This window comes from Pipra filicauda, unplaced genomic scaffold (genome assembly GCF_003945595.2).
Source record: "Pipra filicauda isolate LSUMZ 115617 unplaced genomic scaffold, ASM394559v2 scaffold86_size2582843_pilon, whole genome shotgun sequence".
NCBI lineage: Eukaryota > Metazoa > Chordata > Aves > Passeriformes > Pipridae > Pipra > Pipra filicauda.
Window position 1 is genome coordinate 301,744 of NW_024105053.1, and position 15,823 is coordinate 317,566.

At 42.9% G+C, this 15,823-nt stretch overlaps 1 protein-coding gene across 2 annotated transcripts in view; it reads right to left on the minus strand.

Annotated features, from left to right (window-relative positions):
* PDZD2 (PDZ domain containing 2) overlaps positions 1-11,817 on the minus strand; it is a 138,904-nt gene extending 127,087 nt beyond the window's left edge. Inside the window, exon 1 of one of the 2 annotated variants that reach the window (XM_027745650.2) lies at positions 11,142-11,817. In XM_027745650.2, coding sequence (XP_027601451.2) covers positions 11,142-11,620 — 479 coding nt within the window. In that variant the 5' untranslated portion in view covers positions 11,621-11,817. The remainder of the gene's footprint in view (positions 1-11,141) is intronic. The other variant, XM_027745654.2, reaches the window with a different exon arrangement.
* Positions 11,818-15,823: the final 4,006 nt, after the last annotated feature.

Consider the following 15,823-nt stretch of genomic DNA (forward strand, 5'->3'; position numbering starts at 1 on the left):
ATTCATAACCAAGCAGGTATCTCCTAAGCTAGGGCTTATTTGTATTGCTCAAATGTACTTCTGCAGAAACAGGTATTTCAAAGAATTTTAGCCCTTATGAAGCTGCTCTGTCTTTATAACCCTCCAACAGACAGGCAAGTACCTGGAAAGAAATACTCCACCGTAAAACACAGCATTTAAAAAAGTGCTTTTCCCCCCGAGGTCTCAAGCACCTGCAGAAATGAGAGCTGCTGTCATCACCTCCCTGTCACTGGGGCCAGGACTTGTTCACAGTGTGGGGAAAAGGTTTGACCAGGACCCAACACTTTTTAAGTCCACACCTGCTATCCATTAGGCTGTAAGACCCTGATGGGAGGCAGACACATATCTCTAAGTCATACACAGTTTATGCAAAAATAACTTACACATCAATGATTTAAAATAGAAGCATGCAGAAGAGAAATGGAAGGTAAAGACGGAACTAGCATGGGCTTACTGCAGAGAACAGCATGAGCTACAAGGAAGTAGTAAATGCCACTAAAATGTGAGGGAGTCAAAACTTTACATAGAATTTAAACTAGTTCTTCACATTGGGCTCATGCTAGATTCTTGCAGCAGTTTATGAGTTGGTATATAGCATGTTATCTGACATTTTTTAATCTAGAGATCTTGGCTTTGCCAAGTCACGCATGACTCCTTTAATGTAGGACATGGGCAGCAGGTCCCAGGTGTGCTGCTGTGCATGTTGAAGATTATATAAAAGAGGAGAATATGCCTTCTCCTATTCTTTAATACTATTATTGATACTATCATTAAATGAGAGAATATCCCCAAGGTCAGGAAAACCTTAGGGAGTGTGGGAGCTAACACCTGGACTCAGGACTGGTTTCCTTGGTTATTAGAGCAGGCTGAACAGTTTTAACAGATATCTAATTTAATTACATATTAGACAAAACACTTATGATTATTATTCAGCAAGCCAGAATTAATGAATTTCTAAGTCCTTCTTCCACCCTAAATTTTTTCTACCCTCTTGTTGTTTACCTCTTTAGTTTTGAAGCTCTTAAATCTACCTCTCTCAAGACAGATGTTTACTTCTCTACTAACTTGAATGACTTTTTTTTTTTTAATGATGATGCCCCTTAAATTCATTTCCACGGTTTCTAATTTGAATCGCAGGTCATCGGAGAAAACATTTGAGTCACAAAATCATTCTCATAAAGCACTAAGATTCTGCCTTTCTCATCCACTATTGAGAGTCCATTTATATATTTAAAGCAGAGCCTTGTAGTAAATCCTTGTTGATTTTGAATTCTACACACCAGCCATTAAGTTCTAATCCATTTGGCATCTGTACACTTTTTTAAACTATTATTTCTTTCTCCACAGCATAACTGCTGAATTCTTGAAATCCGATTTATTTTAACCACACAGTTCATCCTGATGAAACTGGCTAGATTACTAAATAATTTTCTGCTCTGCTGTATATACTGCTTACTTTTCAAATGCAGGCCATGATAGAAAAGCAGATCAGAGAGGAGACTATTTTGTGTATTGCTGGGACAGATATGGAGTGGCAGGAGGAAATTTGGAAAGCAAATTGCAGGGAAGTGGGAAGCAATTCCACCGAAACCCACAGTGTTATGGAGTTGTCAGAGGCCTTGGGCATAGCAGCAAGAAAGCTGCACTGCAGACCACTCACCAGCAAGGAAGGAAGAGAGAGTGAGCAGGAGGAGACAAAATTGTGAACCTTGGTGGTTCCTTCAGGACCTGCAGCCAGGCAAGCGTGAGATTCTCTGGGCTACCAACATACAGAGATCCCGGATCAGGGTGAATCAAACTCCCCACACACCTACAGCCCCAAACATAGCTCCTTCCAGCCAAAGGCAAAGAATAATCCCCATGATTAAGCATTAAGATGATAGCTAATTTAGAAACAGTGAGATCTGAACACAAGCCCTAAACCAAGGCGGTGATGAATATATGGTTCAAGCACGAAGCTTCTGATGCAGCATGAGAAATGAAACTATGAATAATTAGTTTCCACTAGTTTCTCTAAAAATTTTTCTCAGGAATTTAAAATTTACCAACTGCTTATCATATTTCTGTTAAGACATAGTTTAGGAAAAAGTCCTTCCTGGCCAGCAGCAGTAATTAAAAAGCAATTATCACCTATTTAAGCTTGTAAAAGCTGCAGAAAAGCTGTGTCCTCAGATTTTTCTTAGAGATGCTGTTACTCAAAAGAAGAGGGCAAATCTTGCTTTGCTGCCTAATGTCTGCTGTCTTTGAAGCCAATGCAACTATTGCCTTTTTTATTCACAGGCCATTGTTTTCAAATAGAGCACTTTTGGGAATAAGTGTTTTACTTAAAATAATTACTTTTCCTGTTTGGGGAAAAACAAACAAACAGGTTTATTCATTTAGAGACCCTGGCAACTGCAGATTGCCCACTATTTCTTTGGAAAAAATATTTTACAAAGAATTATAACCCACAAATTTAGTAAATGTATGAGATTTGGAAGTTAATCTAATAAGGCCATTATAATGATTCTCCAAAGAACTAGTGACCATCAGGAGGGGAAAGGAGACTAAATTCCAAAAGGATTTTCCTAAAGCCGTTTTCATGTTGGAATGTCAAGAGCAAATTTCCCTTTTAGTAATGTCAGCTTGGGAGAAGGGAGAAAGGTAATGATACAGGCAAAAAACAAAGAAGTTTATGCCCATGGAAATGCGTTTCAAATTACACACCTGAGCTTTAAGGAAAATAAAACAGCCTTTGTCTATATTTGCCATTTCTATACTACAGTGACTGAAAATATCATTTAAGTTAAATTAAGATCCAGAGTGGCCACCTTTGATTCATACTAATGTTAGCAGCTGCTTATGTGGACAATTAATTTGAAAATTGCATTGTTACTAACAGCCATCAAACAAGCAATATGGTTAACAAACTTGGGAACACATAAATTTTTAGGGAAATAAATAGTAACACATACGCTTCTGTTTCCTAGGTCCTATGAACCACTCAGACTTGGTATTTAGAGTTATCCTCTGCTCTGAAGTTCCAGGTACCAACATAAACTATAGCAAATGGTAACTCCATTCTTAGAGGACTGGATTATATCTTTTTTACAATTGTTACATAAGGAGTAGCCACTGGAAGTCCTTGAAGTTGCACAGGTAGAGAAGGGAGTCAGGTCTTCAGTAGCAGTTTCCTCTCTGCATTCTGGCATAGGCAAATCTGCCCAAAATGCATTTCTGTGCTCCTTAAAGGGATTAGATACTGCTCTGAACAAGCCTAAGAAACAGACTATATTATGTATGTACACATTCTAAAAGCACGTAAAGAAATGCTTTTCACTGCTGTCTTAAAAATTCTTAGATAAGACAGGATAAATTCCCGGTTGACGGAACCCAAAAATTGCTTAAAATATTTATATGACATTGCCCTCTAGAGGAAACCGAGAAAAAATCTGTTTTAGTACAACCCTTCTACAGATGAAAACATGGAATGTTGTTTTCAGCAGAACAATTAGTGTTTGTTAGAAACGATTTTCAGTGAGAACATCATGCACTGGTTTGGGTCCATTTGTCATCCACGAGTTTTCAAGAAGGAACTCCCCAACCTCCAGTCTATTTTCCTCATCTGGGCTCTGTATTCAGATATATGGTAACACGAAGTTTACTGGTTACCATGTCTATGTTTTCCTCTTCGCTACTGGAATAAAAATAACCCAGGCTATGAAAAATTGTCAAGCACTTAGTAATTCTTCAATTATAGCAGCACAAAGAGACACTGATCAAAATGTACGAGGATGAGAAGAAGGACTTCACTGACTTTTGTTACATCAAATAGTTACTCTGCTAGCCTGAACCCATTCTAGTGATCATGTAATGGACTAGGAAACACAGTCAAAGTTATTGCATTATTAATCAATTATTTGTTTTGCCAGTTGTTGGTGGTTTTTTTAGAAGATCATCTGGTTATCTATAATACTTGCTATGGAGAAGGGGAAAAAACAGACCTTGCCACCTTTTTAGACAATAGAAAAGAGTCTTAGGCATCAACAGAAACAATAATCTTCTTCAGTCACATTCCAACTATTTGGTTTTATTCTGAAAAAGCCTGAATCCATTTTCCACCTCTAGTTTCTCACAGTCTTGTTAAAGAGGCTTCAGTGTGGCTGGGCTTCCTGAAACTTGGATGCTCTAGAGTGAAGTTTGCTGGTAATAATCACATTTGCCCTACTCTTGTCCTGCCTTGGCAGGTAGCAGTCTTCCTGAACAGCCCCAAATTTTGTGGCAATGCCTGACAACTTATCTTTTCACTGGTACTGGTCTGTTAAAAGTGTTTCCCATTTGAGGCCCAGTTGATCTTGCTGAGCATCATAAACTTTACCCAGAGAAAGCAGCAAGTACAGTGAGTGATGCTGCAGAGTCTGCAATTGATACATACACCCTTCCCCTCTTAGCCCACATCTGATAAAAAAGAGACAGAAAAATAAGTTTCAAGGAGCATGTGATACTGCTTAGAGCTGGAGGCAAGTGTCACATCACCTAAAATAAGCAATGAGCTTTCCATGTTAAAAAAAAGCCCATCCCCAAAGCCATCCACTGCAGCAGCTGTCTCTGTAGTTACACACCCGCCTCTTTCCTGATCATACCTATTTCTTATATTTATCCTGTCACTTATGTCCGTAGATGGTAGGTTCATGCTGACAAATCATCTCTCTGAGGTTGTTGTTGAGCCTCTGCCTGTGGAACTGTCTCCTGTTCATCATCTTTCAAGCCTCCCTGCTCCTGTCCTTCCCAATCCAGGCCTGATTCCCAGTGACAGAGGATAATTGGGTTTTAAGCTGCCATCACTGTTAATGCTTTTAGCTTTGGAGGGTCACAGTTCAGTTCTAGTACGTGTCCAGGACAGCAACCATCACACCCAAAGGTACATGAGGTGGCAAGAAGATATGATCAAGACCTGCTTGCGGAGCAGCCCCAAAACCCATTGGAGAAGGGAAATGCTGCTTGCTTAGCCCAATCCTATGAGAAAAAAAAAATTCAATAAGGACTGGAGAAGCTGTGCCTTTCTGAAACTCATAGCACATCAGTCAGTACAGGCTGGAAATTACAACCTCTCAGTAACCTGGCTCCAGTTGCCTCCTCCTCTTGCATCACTCAGAGCTTCTATCTCACGGAAATCAGTCTTTAGCCCACAGCTTTCTTTGTGCAAAACTTTGGACTCCCAGAATATAAAGAGAAATTTACATTTACAGATTAGAAGAGATGCTGTGAATGACTGCACACTGCAAATTGGAGTGTAAGGGCACAAGCATTATAGAAGGAGTAAGAATAAGGGGCATGAAATGTTCCTTGCTTGTGTTTTTGAACATCTGTATTTTTAATTATTGATGGCTAAAACACTGTTCTGTGCTAGCAAATGCAATGTTGGAGAGGTGGTGAAAATTGCTGCTGTAGCTGAAGGCCTCACCTGTTCATTGGCTGGGCAATAGAAAAAAGTGAATCTATTCTGCACGTTCCAGCAGTTTGCCAATTAGCCATGTTCTGCTGCATCCTGACTGTGCTTCTAGATGACCTGAGAGCATGGGATGCTTGCTGTGTGTGAGGCTGAAAATCCCACTCAGGATGGAAAAGGGATCTTGCTGGCACTTTGGTATCAGGGTAAATGACAAGTCACAAGGCTAGTTCACCAAAACAAGATGTTCCCACAGTGGATGACTGGAGAGGGCAGAGCTCCCTCCCAAACACTGGGCTGGTTCTCTTGTAATTACAGTGTGGTCAGAACAGCAAATTAAATGTAGATGCACAGCCACACATTCGGCAGCAAGGTACAGCCTTCTAATCAGAGTGCTCACAGCTCAGTAGAACAAAACCAAAGCACGAAAAAAAAAAGTGTAGGACAACTCTCTTATACCCCCTGGAAATTTTACATCTCCTAAGGCAACACCACCAACCTCTCTGCCCAAGCCTGATGCAATCCCTCTGAAAAGCAAGCGTGCGGAGACAGGGCTGGGAGCAATTTCAGCAGATGACCCTGGGGATGTTGCCTACTTATACATGTATGCTCCTGGGGATCACGCTTCCTACCAAGAGAGGACAGCTCTGTTGTTCAGTGGCAGTAGTGCATAGAAGGCAATGGCAAGCATATTATTCCCAAAATTTTGGCACAAACACACAAACACATATGGGACATGAGCTGTTTAAATCAATGGAAGTCTTTCCATCATTTTTCATAGGTGTTAGATAAAACTGCGCTAAGCAAGAACGTAAATGAGATGCAAATCTGAGGAGGATGAGCGGTCTGGGGAGTCTGTTGAGGAGGCAGCTGTAGTGATGGAATGCTGCAAATGACTATGGCTACAAGTTTTGCTTCTGCAGATGCTGGGCTTGGCATGGAGAGATGGAGAGGAACGGCACAAACAGGAGGGTGAGGAGGGGAAACTGAGCGAACACACACTCAGATTAGCAAAGCAAAGAGGACAAACAAGCTAAATGATCTCTGCTGAGTCTGGGGATTAGTGACCTTCTGCTTAAGACTTTGGCTCTTAAGAGAGGATTTGGAATAAAGCTCATTTCTTCAGAGCAATTTATTTCTCAACACGTGTGGCTAAGTCTGCTCATACCTTTCTGGGAGACATAAAAAAAGGGAAGAAAAACAACTCCTTCTTAGTTTCTTAGTCCTGCAATATTTTAAGGGTGGGGGAGGGGGAAAAGCAGAGGAATTTATATCCAAAATCAAGGAGGGGTATTTATATCCATTATCAGTGTAAAATACAGCAGCCAGACTTCAGGAGCACAGAAAGACTTGGGCTGTGCCTGGGAAACGTTAGACATCCATAGGCTTTCTATGATTTTGCACAGGTTGAGCACACATTTGCTGTATCCCAGCTCACAGCAGCTCAACTGGAGGAGAAAACCCTCTGCCAAAATCCCTGCGTGCTGCTTGTTTTCCATCCTCAGGACTCACGCACCAGGCAGCTTGGAGGGCATGTCAGCATCGGCTTCTCATCCTTGCCCGTGATAACAAGCCCCAGGTCTCAGCCTCTGTGCCCTGATCCATCACTTAGCAGCATGAAGATTGGTAATATGATATAAAAAAGGAAATTAATTCAATACCACAACAGGTTGGGGGCATTTTTTAGGTCAGTTATGAGAAATCTATTCCCTGAACTTGTGTTTGGAGGCTACAGTCTCCAGGACCACTGTATTTGTTTTTCTCTGTGTAGTCAGTGCTGTTAATATTTTAACAAGGAGCTCCCACAGACAAGTTTGCCCCTTGGCCAAGGGCAAAGGGACAGGATAAATGTCCATTTGTTTTTCTAATAAAACAAAAATATTTTCTTATGAACATAATCAAGGCCCTACTAACACCAGAAAAGGCAGCTGCTTACACTGAGCAGCACTTTGTGTTGGCAGCACATTTGCTAAATTTAGGAAGGAGGTGAGGAAACAGTAAAACAGACCAATCAATCCATGCAACCTGACATGCCGGGGAGGTGGGGTGCAGTGAGACAAAGCTTTCTGCGATGACCACAGATAGTTTTCTTGGGGTGATTTTTCCATAATAAAAATTATGCATAAAGGAGATTGAACTGCCAAGCAGAAATTAAATCCCTCAAAATTTCAAGAGAAACACAATCCCATCAGAGGCACAGAAACCTGAAATCCTCCCCTTCCACCATAACACACCTTAAGACCTGACCCTACTAAAAAATGGGTTAGTTACCCAAAACTTAACCTGAGGGCCCCCGCTGATTCACTGATCCTTGTTCCCATACATGTTATCTCCACAAGCCATTCAGGGCACATGGAAGCATTTTGAACACACTGCTGAATAACAGGATGCAACAAAATCTTGTCGATGCTCCAGAGACAAGCACAGCTGCCAGTGCAGGAACAAAGTAGCCATGGCGAGGACATCCAGCCTCCTGAGGCAGTGACAGTGTCTCACCACAGCAGGGCATGAAGCAGCACCCCATGGAAAATGCAAAACTGGAGCACTGCACTTGAATATCAAATAGTGACAACATCTGGAGAGGAAGAATGTTCTTCCCAACAAGAAAATACTTCTATTGGAGGAGCAAAGCAATCTATTTTAAAAAATCCTGCCATTCAAACTTCTGAGGAAGGGGGATCTCAATAAAAAAGTGCCTTGAAAGGAGTACTCTGCTGAAACAAGTTTTCCAACCACACTGTCAGATTTTTGAGCAGCGCTTCTCAGACACAGGAAAGGTCCCTGTACCCTGCTCCCACTGTCACAGCAGTTGTACTGCTCTGCAGGCACAGATCTGCTCCTTGTGTGCAGGGCTCCCAAGGGGATAAGGAAGAAGATCACCCTCCTGAAGACTGCTGTGAACAGCAGAATTTGTCTCTAATTACAGCCAGGGACAGCATGTTGTGTTTCCAGCACCAGCAAGAACTTTTTTGACAAAGAACCTCAAGATTTCATCTAGCAGAACCCAGGAGTGTTATTGACTGCCACAGAAAGCAGCACAAAGTGCTACGCACACTTTGACACCTGTGATTTTGTTAGACATTCTGAACTGTGCTCTGTAATCAGCTGTGAGCACATACAGAGAAGCAGTACTGTGTTTAGAACGTCCACATACCACACAACTACTACCACTGACCTGTTAGGAGGAACAGAACATTACCATCATAGTTTCAGCTATCCTGGAGCATGTACATGTAATGTGCAGTAGCAGGAAGCATTCAGGAAAGACCTTGGCTCTGCTGAAAACCATCAACTTCAGGTAAAGTAAAAGCTTCACCTTTAGCAGTGTCAGTTGAAACTCCCTCTCCATTGCAGACCTGATTCCTGAAGGACTTTCTCAGTATCTTTGAGAATAAACTGGTTTCCCTGACATTTGGCATGCCACATCTTGTGCTCAGGAGTCCTAGCAACTCTGCCCAGGACACTGGCTGAAGAGGAGAGACTAAGAAAAACTGTGCAAAGGTACGGCTGCCAAAACATTTCTCGGTTCATTTTTGGGAAGCAGCTCCAGTTTGTGGGTTAAAAAGAAGTCCTCCTGTTCTCTGACTGTATTCCCACACATGGCAATGTTTGGTCATTTTTGGCAATGAGAAACATGGTATTTTAAAGCAGTGGTTGGGTTTTCTCAATGACAAAATTATAATCATATCTCATGTTTCTACCACACTGTCAACACTGGTAATGTATCTTACTCTGCTTTCTTTAAAAATAGTTTGACTTTGGAAACGTATTTAGCGCTGACTTTTAAGATTAGATGTATATGGTAGCTGTGTCCAAGCACTGCAGCTATGCTTGATGAAATTCATAATGAAATATTTCAAACTGAATGATATTCATGACAAAATAATCCTTTTGCAATTCTCCCAGGACTTGCTCAGTGAAGCCCCATTCAGTTATGCTCAAGAAATGAAGGATTCATCTGTCATCTGCAGAAATACTAAGAGCCTCCCTCCAGTAAATGAGTAAGAGCCAAAAAGAGTAGAGTAGTTCCAATATACATAGGAAGTTGTTGTCTGGGGGAACATAACCCATGTGGTTTAGAGATACAGTTGTATAGACAGAAGATAAATAAATAGACAGAGTTTTGACTAACCTTTATTCCATACTCCAATACAGCTCATTTCCCTGTAATTGTGTTTGATAGACACACACAATTTTCTAAGTCTGAAGAGAGCAGTAATTTTCCCTAAATCACTAACATCACCAAAAATGACACCACCTACATTATTCCTCTCTAATGTAATAATACGCTGTTAAGCAAAGAGCTTTGATGATCTTATTACCACATAATGTTTCTCTAAATCAAAAGAAAGAAAAAAAAAAGAAATAAGTTCGGCAATAATCAATCTGTTTCTGCTGTTTACATGGAAATCAGGTGGAATTTAAATAAATAACTTGTCTTTAAAGAAGTCAGATTCAGCTTTCCTAGCAAGGAGAGACAGATGAGTGATACCCACAGCCAGCTCCTCCACGTGTTGTGCTGCTCTTATGCACTGTATTGGATTCCTTGGATTTAGGACCAGTGACATTTGGCAAAATGTCACTGCTTTCTGCCACAACCCCTCTTGAATTTGGAGGCACCCACTGACTGATACCGCCCCAGTAGCAATATTTATACATTCATTGAACGACAGGTCAGGAATTACGGAGGGTTTTTTTCACACCTATAAAACCACAGATGGGTTGAGCTGCCCAGTGCCCACAGATTGAGAACTCACTGCTTTTATTCAGTCACATGGCAGAACTGGGAGTGATAGTTACCCCTAACTCCTGCCACATCCACTGCCTGTTGGGAGCACTCCACTAGCACTTGGTTTCCAAAACTGTCCATTCCCAAGATGAACCCACTTTGGCAAGAGGGGGAAGATTTCGTGCTCTCAGGTACATTGCAACCTCAGGTATGAATGAACATTTGCATCCACATCATTAGCAGAGAAAGGTTTTTGCCTTTGCAAAGAGAAATGTGAGAAAGTCTGCCAGCCCACAAAGAGCAAGACTGGGACAATAACAAATTTACAGCATGGAGTAGCTGAATTAAAAAAACACCACAAAAATAATCTATATCATTGCAAAAACCTTCATGTCTGATTTGAAGTCTTAAAGGTTTCAAGTTTTCTGGGACAGGAAACAGAAGAGAGCAAATGCATTAAAATCAAAGGGAATTTATTAAAATTAGGTTATTCCAATGTGGAAAACACAAAAATGTCTTGCTTTGAAAAAGTCTCAGACAACATTTAGCTGTCAAAAAAGCTTCCCTCAACTCAAATGTTTCAAACAAAAATAAGAAGCACCTGTAAAAATATCTTTCAGAGCTGCTGCATCTGTGTTCATTTTTACTTAAGGAAACAGTTTTATACAAACTCAGGAAGACTCCTGTTTCAGTGGAGCCCCTCTGATGCTTACGACGTACTATTTTTTGACACAATGACCTCTGAAAATTTTCCAGTGGAAGTGTGAGTAGCACATGTAAGGTAATTATCGATTTGCTCTCGTTACTTATTTTCTGCAGACCTTAAGAATGAACCCAGAGCTCTCTCAGGGGCTGGAAAGCAGAGGCCAAAACATCTGCTCCTGGACTTTCATCAGCACCAGCTGATGACTTGCAGCATGTGCCACAGGAGACAGCTGCTGGTGGCTGCTTTTCCCCTCTTACCTTGCTCCAGTGACATCCACGCCGACCATCAGCTGGCCGTTCAGAGAGAGGATCTCGTCTTTCAGGCGCACTCTCCCACACTTCCCGGCCGGGCTGTTTTTCTTCAAGTCCGTCACCCAGATGCACCCAACGTCAAGCACAGGCCCCTTATGCCCCTTCCTCTTCTTTCCTACCCGACGCTTCTCCCCATAGTCCCCCAGAGCAGGGATATTCCCAAAGCTCAAACCTAGAACCTCGTTTTTTCGCATCTCCTGGGCCAGGTACATGGTGCAGATCTCTGTATCCAGAGTCCCACAGCTCCCTGGCTGAAGTGTGCTCTCATCCACAGAGAAGTTGAGCTGGATGTACTCACTCAGCTTCTGGACTGCCGAGCGGCAGAGCTGCTGCTCGGCTCCCTCGGCCCCCTCCCGACGGCTGTTCTGCAGCCACTGGCACAGGAGGGGGAGGAAGACCCCTGCGTTGTCCTGTGTGATGGGCATCGCTGTCCCCGTGCATCCCCTCACGGCATCAGCTCCGGCCCCAGTCGGCTCCCTGGTCGTCTGCCGTGGCCCCCTGCAGCCCCTGGGGACATGCTGGAGTGGGGCTGCAGATCCAAAGCAAACTCCATCTAATCTTAGGGAGATTTTTTTTTGGGGGGGAGGGGTTTCTGACTGACCAAAAGCACAGTCAAGGCAGGATGTTTGGTGTACACAGCACAGCCAGCCCTACGGACTGGCTGTTAGTGGATGAAGCAATGGGGAGTGTCTCTGGCTGTCCAGGTATGCCTGCCGTCGGGGTCCCCACTCCGCTGGGAACAAAGTGTCCTTCCTGCCACGATCACCACACCGTCTTGTCCTGCAAGGGGTAAACAGCATGGTTAGAAGTGCCAAAACCACTGCAGGCGTTCAACAGCCCCAGCCCAGCATCCCAACGCCGGCTCGCCGGCCGGGCCGCTCTCCTTCTGCGATTTGCCACTTGAGGGCACCAGCTGCTCTCCTCAGCAAGGGAATAAAAGGTCACCATTAGCTCCTGACCTTCCCGGTAAAAGGGGAATTGGAGAGCCGAGCGGATGCTCCTGCCACAGCTCCAGGGCTCTTAGCGAAGCAGAGGAGACACTCCAGCCAAACCTATTCCAAGGACTGCTGAAAGGGCAAAGCGCAATACTTCAGTCTCACCAGTGACTGAACGTGGCTGATGCCCCTGCTGGAGGCAGCTCTGCCTCCTCCATGCCAGTGATTTTGGGCTGAGATAGTCTTAAACTGGTCACATCTCTGACTTACGTCCCCACCAAGCTGCACGAGGGATGGGCAGCAGCATACATGAAGGGTGAGGACATCAATGGGCTCCCTCCTCTTACTGGCGGCAGTGGCTTACAGCAGACTGAATCAACCCAATAAAGCATCTAAGGGAGGCGACTACCCAGTCTCCTGGGACGAGAGTTGGGCAGGTGAATTCCCCAATTTCCTGCACTTCTGAGAGTGAGGCACACAACCAACCAGGAAGCAGTGAGAGCTGGGGGTTAGCAAGCAAGAGGGTGAGAAAGGGGTTTTTTTCATGATCATTAGGATCTATGAAACAAGAAAAAACCCTGACACGAGTCAAGTCTGGTTGACTGGATTCTTTCAGGGATTTATTTTCTAGCAGTGGATGCTGCTCAGTGAGCTGTGCACCAGGAAGGCAGGAGAAAGCAGCAGCTTTGAGCTTGCAGCCTTCAGGCCTGCTCTTGCAGATGTGTACGCAAGGCTTGGCTCTGGCAGAGGAGCTGTAGAAGGAGCTTGTAACCCCAAGAGCATGAGTGTAAAGGGAGACTCTTGCAAAATGTTGCTGCCCAGAAACTGTATCCAAATTTCTGCCACCCCACTGGCTGCATGGCACTACTTAGACGGACAGGAGTAACCCCAAGAAAGCTCAGGGAAGGACAACAGATCAGGGCCACATGTGGTCCTCCTAGGAGGACACCATCATCTTCACCATCAGGGTGATGCTACACCAACAGCTCAAAAAGGATGGGCATCAGCTTGGGAATGGAGGAAATGGCCCACTGCCTAGTGAGAGGCACTTCTGAGTTAGCACAGGTCTAAAAAGAAGAGGTGATAATAGAGACACAGATTGACCACGAAATAGCCTTAAATCCTCTGCGCATCTTAGATATTTAATGCAACACTGGTGAATATATTTTTTAACACAGAACTTAGGTCTTATTTAAGATCTCAGATTTAATTTAAGACAAAAGTGATGATTTAACTGACATAATTGGAACTTGCTGTAGTAAGACCTCGATCTGGAATACTGATCTAAAGATGCATGGCTTATATATGAACCAAAAAAGAAAACGTAGAGGCACTCTTGACATACTGAGGATGATCTATATACTTGCTCTGAGGTCCAGAACACAGAGGGAGGAAGAACTGCTAAATTATCTGGTTAATAATAAAAGTGAAAAAACACAAACAAAACAAACCCTAAACAAAGAAGCTGATACAACTGACTCAATGGCAATGGGAGAGTACAATCATGAGATATCTGCTAGGAAAGGAGAGCAGTATGAGACAGAGGCTCCTGGTGCCTTCAGAACAACATTCTCACATAACAGATAGGTCAAGGAGGGAAGTGCCTCCAGAGAGGGATACGTTGGGGGCAAGAAGGTGGAAAGAAACTCATGTAAGAATGCCTGTAAAATCAAGAGATAGGGGACAGCAAAACAGAAATTATTGGCTTCAGTACATTAAAAAACCCTACTAGGTAAGAATTCATGCAGAAGAGTTTAAAGGAAAAAGAAATCAAGGTGAGCTGTAGTTCCTCGAAGAAACAATATTTTGTGCTTAAAAGGCACAGGCACAATAGCATCTCAATGCAGAAGGATCAGAAGACTTGGCAACATCACGAGCTTTTCATTTTCCTCAAAGACAAGAAGAAAGAACACTAAAAGGTTACCGAGCAGGAGTTAAAAAACATAGTGTGAACACATAGGCAAAAATAATAGAAACATCAGGGCATAAAAATGAAATAAAACTTGGAGAAGATGAAAAAAAAAGAAAAAAAATTACTCTTTATATGCATATTAATACCACAAAGACAGTCTGAAAAAGTGTTGCTCAGAGAGAAAGTTATTGAAAAATGACACTGAAAAAGGCAACACTGGTTTGCTTTTTGCTTTAGTCCTTGTTAAAATTGCCACCTATGTACAGAGGATTAGTATAAAATGCGACACAATATCAGTACAGAAGTACACTATCCTCTTCTCGGCCTGTTCCAGGGTGAGATCCGTCCTCTGTCCAAGTCAAGCATTTTCTGTCCAGCAGAGTAGGACAAACCACCTTTTAAATTCCCTACAAAATCAGCTGAAACCATCTCAGATACCTCCCTGTTGGTCACTTGTGAGAACTCAGGCAGGTAAGGTGCCAGAAGGAAGGACAACGGCAAGTGCAGTGTCTGTCTTTAAGGGTAAAAAGAGAAGCAGCAAAAGAATGCTACATCACTCAGTAGTCTATCTTAAATCATTTTAAAAACTCTAAGTCAAACAAAGAAACAGTCTGCATGTATGTGGAAGAGAACAAAAATAAAAGGAGAGACAAGAAAAAAGTAATATAAAATCAAATTAATTTCATAATGGAGAAGTTGTTGGATGTCATTTATCTGGGCTTTATTATAGCTTTTGTCACTGTCTCAAACAACTTTCTCATAAACAAACTAAGGAAACATGATTAAATGAGACTACCATAAATCCATACCCAGGGAGTAGTTATTAATGACATTCTGTGAAAACAGAAGGACACTGTGAGTGGAACTCTGCTGGATCTAGTTCTGCTCAGCACATTCATTAGTGACCTGGACAAGGAAAGAGAGTACACATATTAAATCTGCAGATTACACGAAGCTGGGAGTGTCTGCAGACACACTGGAGAACGGGATCAGCATCTAAAATAGCTTGGGAAAAATCAGAAAAACATTCTCTAAAAATTAGGATGAAGTTCAGTAGGGATAGAAGCAGAGTACTACAAAAGGAAAACCACACTTAGATAGGTTGGCTTAGATAGGTGGCAAGTCTCTGGGGAAAGATGTGGAGTTTCACAGAACTATAGAATCACAGAATGGCTTGGGTTAGAAGGGAATCCAGTTCCAACCACACTGCCATGGGCAGAGAAACCTTTCACTAGACCAGGTTGCTCGGAGTCCCATCCAGCCTGGCCTTGAACACTTCCAGAGTTTCTAGGGAATCATTCCCATCAATAAAGTCTTGCTGTTGGGGAAATAAAAGGGTCATTGTCCAAGGTGTGTCAACAGGGACAAAGCCTACGAGGCATGTGAAATATCTCTGTAGCTTCACGCAGGGCTGGGAAGGTCTCAGCAGCAAAACTGCCCAGTTGGAGCAGAGCTCTGCCAGTCTTGAAAGTGTGACTTACTAGGAAACACTCAAGAAATCAGGGCCTGCTAGTCCAAAACAGAGAAGGCATTGCAGGTGGGGGGTGAGAGCACAAGTTACAGGTCCTCATGTACTTTAAAATGCCCTACAGTGACCAGGAGGAGAAAAACAGTCTGTTCCGCTTGCCCATGGTGGAGTAATGGGTGCAAACCATATCAAGATAGGTTTAGGTTAGTGGTTAGGTAACATAAGGATAAAGAATATCAAAGCACTGCAGAACACTGTCTAGAGTGGCTGGAGTCTCCATCACTCATGGTAGCTGCCGAGGGCTGGACAAATA